This window comes from Idiotropiscis lumnitzeri, chromosome 10, assembly GCF_059441095.1.
Source record: "Idiotropiscis lumnitzeri isolate Australia: NSW breed Sydney's pygmy pipehorse chromosome 10, RoL_Ilum_1.0, whole genome shotgun sequence".
NCBI classification, from domain to species: Eukaryota; Metazoa; Chordata; class Actinopteri; order Syngnathiformes; family Syngnathidae; genus Idiotropiscis; species Idiotropiscis lumnitzeri.
This window is the reverse complement of record NC_142400.1, coordinates 1,108,846-1,112,426: the sequence shown is the minus strand read 5'-3', so window position 1 is coordinate 1,112,426 and position 3,581 is coordinate 1,108,846. Positions and strand designations below refer to the sequence as shown.

The 3,581-nt window shown below is 47.6% G+C and overlaps 1 protein-coding gene across 1 annotated transcript; it reads left to right on the top strand.

The window, feature by feature from the left end:
- The first annotated feature begins 162 nt into the window (after positions 1-162).
- Positions 163-3,470, top strand: LOC148328463 (uncharacterized). Its single transcript, XM_088307570.1, has 4 exons — positions 163-808; positions 1,464-1,679; positions 1,853-1,928; positions 2,587-3,470. The coding sequence occupies exons 1-4, from the start codon at positions 478-480 to the stop codon at positions 2,993-2,995; spliced, it is 1,032 nt and encodes a 343-aa protein (XP_088163696.1). The 5' UTR covers positions 163-477; the 3' UTR covers positions 2,996-3,470.
- Positions 3,471-3,581: the final 111 nt, after the last annotated feature.

Here is a 3,581-nt window from a genome sequence, read left to right as displayed (position 1 = left end):
TATGTACGTAGTTTGTGTTGTCACTTTAATAAATAAATCCGGGTGCATTATTTATTTAGTTTTTTTTATATCTATAATGTTGCGACTTGTCCCCGAAATATTCCGAGCCGTCGTCACCATTGTCGTTCCTCTTTTCCGTCACCACTCATCCGGGCCTCCAGGTGGCGCTGTGGTCGCGTTGCCTGGCCAACCGACAGCCGATCAAGTGTCAACAAGACAACAAGCGGTGACTGGAGGCAAGCGAGCGAGGGCAAAGGGCGACCGTTTGAAAAACAATTGCACTCTTTTTATGCTTAACTTCTCGGGCGTTTCTGTTTTCGCGTCGATGGCAAGCGTCGGTTTGACGAGTTAAATGTGACATTCAGCGCGAGTGGCCGATCTGCCCGCAAGCTAGCATCCTCGTCTTGGTAGCCGTTAGCCGTTAGAGCCTGGCACAAAACAAACCACGCCCCCCGTCAAAGGCCAAGGAAAACGACGATGAACTTGTCCCAGAACACCAGCCTGCGACCGGAGGAGGCTCTGGTGGTGGAGAACGCCATCCGGCTGGCGATCGAGTCAGTGGTCAACGTGCTGTACAGCGTCACCAGCGGCCGCAGTCGCGAGTACCAACGGATGGTGGCCGACAGGGACAAAGAGATCGCAAGACTGCAGCGGGAGCTGCACGCGTTACGCCGTCGGGGGTGCGCCTCGTGTACGATGCCCGACCGGGGGACCCCCGAACGGTCGCCGGACAACGGGCAACACGGGGACAACAACGACGGCGGTGGCGTGGACGCCGGTCAGCAGCAGTGTGAACTCACTTTCTCCTGTACGTAAGTTGGCAGTATGAACATCTCAATGTCTTGACTGTCCGTCCATCCATATCACGATATACTCGAGCTGTACAATGAATAAAATCTGGAACACTATTGGGGCTGCCACGTCCGAATTAACCTGATCTGTAAAATGTTATCTACTGCATAACCAATCGTCAGTCAACCACCAGGGGCCGTATTGTTAAGGCTTTTCTTAGCTGCTTGAGTAACAATGGAGCACAATTTGAGAGGTGAAGTCATTCGGTGGTCTGATGAGAGCCTGGCATCTTGAGAAAAAAAATTCCAGAAAATGTTGGAGAAGGAGAGCGAGTGCCTCCAATGAGATAAACATTCATTAAGAAAATAAGCGTATTTAGTATTTTCAGAGTTTCAAAAGTCTTACATTGTTGATAATTAGTCCATTAAAAATTATGTATATATATTTTTTTACAATGTTACATTTTTAATTACAATATTGAAAATAATTGTGATTATCCTCTTGGTCATGATGGTGCAGCCACATGTGTAACGAGGGAGTAGATTGTAACGTACAAGAAGAGTAATGTGCAACTGTATGATGTGACTGAGCAAGATTGTCTTACAAGACTTCAGACTTCTGTTTGATTTTAACTTTTGTGACGTAAGCCTGCTTGTGTCCTTTATCCACAGTGGGTCTCTTTGACAGCCCTCCGTCAAACATCCCCTCTCTGGCGCTCCCCTCGCCCCCCCACAGCCAAGCGGACCCGACTGGCACTGTGGAAGTGGGCGGCGTCACCGTGAAAGAGGAGCCGTGCAACGTGGATGCCGTCCTCGTCAAATGGGAGCTGACCGAGGAGAGGTTGCCGGAGCAGCAGGACCAAAGCGGCGGTCCTTGTTGGGACGCAGGTAACGTTTACCAAATAGGGTTGTCACTATACTAAAATTTCAGCCTCCATTTCTATACCTAGGGAGAGTGAGCAAATAATTCCCCCCTCCATAATCATGATAAGTTTCAGTTTACTCGGCAACGGGAGCTACTGATGCTGATTCCTCTCTTTTGTGTGTGTGCGTCTTTTAAGAATTGGAGCTTAGAGAAGTGATGACCTGCGACAACGCCGACGGACTGGCACATGTGGCAGAGGCGGAGCAACTGAGGTGAAACGCTTCAATCACAAAAAAAAAAAAAAGAAAACGTCTGTAACGTCCGCCATGAAGCTGTTATCAATTAACGTTGACAACACGGAATAGAGGGAAAACAAATTTTCTGCCTTCATAGATGGCATCAGAGTGGAAACGGGCGCCATGCAGCCAGCCTGTCACTCTCAGTAGAGCAGACTCATTAAACAATTGAGACGTCAACATTGTATATTTTGGCACCAAATATTCAACCCATGGAGAACACAAAAAAAATCCCTGAGTAAAAATATGAATAATAATAATAAATCCTCTAAATCGCAGGAAACAAATGATGAAACGAAATATGGGAAATAGTCTTGGTTATGAAATCAATGAAAAGTACATCGTAAAATAAATAAAATTTATGTAAACATTGAAATATATGATGAGAAATTGAAGATGTCGCTTGTTTTTAATGAGAGGGGGAGAAGCAGATGCCAGATGCACTCGTGGCTGAAATGGGACAATTTGGCGCCATCTAGTGGAAAGCAGCTAGAGGCACGTCTCACTTGTCACGCCGAGCTTTTCAAAAATCAGCAAAGCAAATCAGATGTACCCACGTCAAAACGAGAAGAACCAGTGGCACAGAGACAGACATTATTAATCAATCACTCGTGTCATCCGTCGTCGTCCTCAGGAGCAAGAAAAAGCGAGTCCCCACAGCCGAGCTGCCCGAGGAGGCCCAGCAGCAGAAGCGTGCCGCCTGGCGAGCCGCCTCCCGACGCTACTACGCCCGCAAGGTGGCCCGTCTGCAGGCCGGCCCCCCGCCACGCCCCGCCCACTTCCGTCCCGTGACGACGTCCTCCCACTACCCCGCTGCGCCCTGCCGCCCTTTGACCACCGGCAACAGGAAGCGGCGGACACCCATTTGCGACTTGCCTCACGACTCGCAGGCCCAGCAGCGGGAGGCGTGGCGAGCCTCCTCCAGGAGGTACTACGCCAGGAAAATGGCACATCAGCACCACCTGAGCGGACCCCCGCCGTACCGCCACCCTGAGCCGCCGGGGGACGACAGAGGGGGACCCGGGGGAATTTTGTGTAGTTGATGAGAAACAACACTGAGGTGGTGTTGGGAATTGTTCACTTCAATTGTCCCCAACCAGTTGGCCGTCAACAGTAGCGGGATGCAAAGATAAATTCAAAAATGTTTAATTTTTTAATTTTTGGGTGGAGTTGAGAATATTCACTAGACTCCGACCGCAAATATACAAATGTATAACTCTTCCCTTAACTCAGCATTTGCCATTGAAATATTATACTTTATAAAACATACTGTTAACACAATCAATCATACAGAATTGAGCATCTTGATGAATTCATTGCAACGACCGTCGCTGTGTGCAACTTGGCCACTTGGGGGCGGTATAACACATCAGGAAGACAACTTTCACAACTACCAAAATGTAAATCATACTTTAAAAAATATTTAACATGAAATAAAATAATTGTATTTTGGGCCTTTTTCACCAGTTTCCTTACTTTTGTCTGCAGGCAGTTTGAATAAAAATCTTTCCAAAGATGCTTGTGGTTGTCCTCCCTTTCAGAATTTACCAATAATGAGTTTAGCAGAGCGCCACAGAAACAAATTTGGCAAAAATAAAAAGAAACGATCACAATACATTGAGGGTACGA

Excerpts from the sequence above, each read along its gene's own strand:
- LOC148328463 (XM_088307570.1), top strand. The coding sequence starts at position 478 with ATGAACTTGTCCCAGAACACCAGCCTGCGACCGGAGGAGGCTCTGGTG. Across the intron at positions 1,680-1,852 it reads CGGTCCTTGTTGGGACGCAG|AATTGGAGCTTAGAGAAGTG; the intron begins GTAACGTTTACC and ends GCGTCTTTTAAG. Across the intron at positions 1,929-2,586 it reads GCAGAGGCGGAGCAACTGAG|GAGCAAGAAAAAGCGAGTCC; the intron begins GTGAAACGCTTC and ends CGTCGTCCTCAG.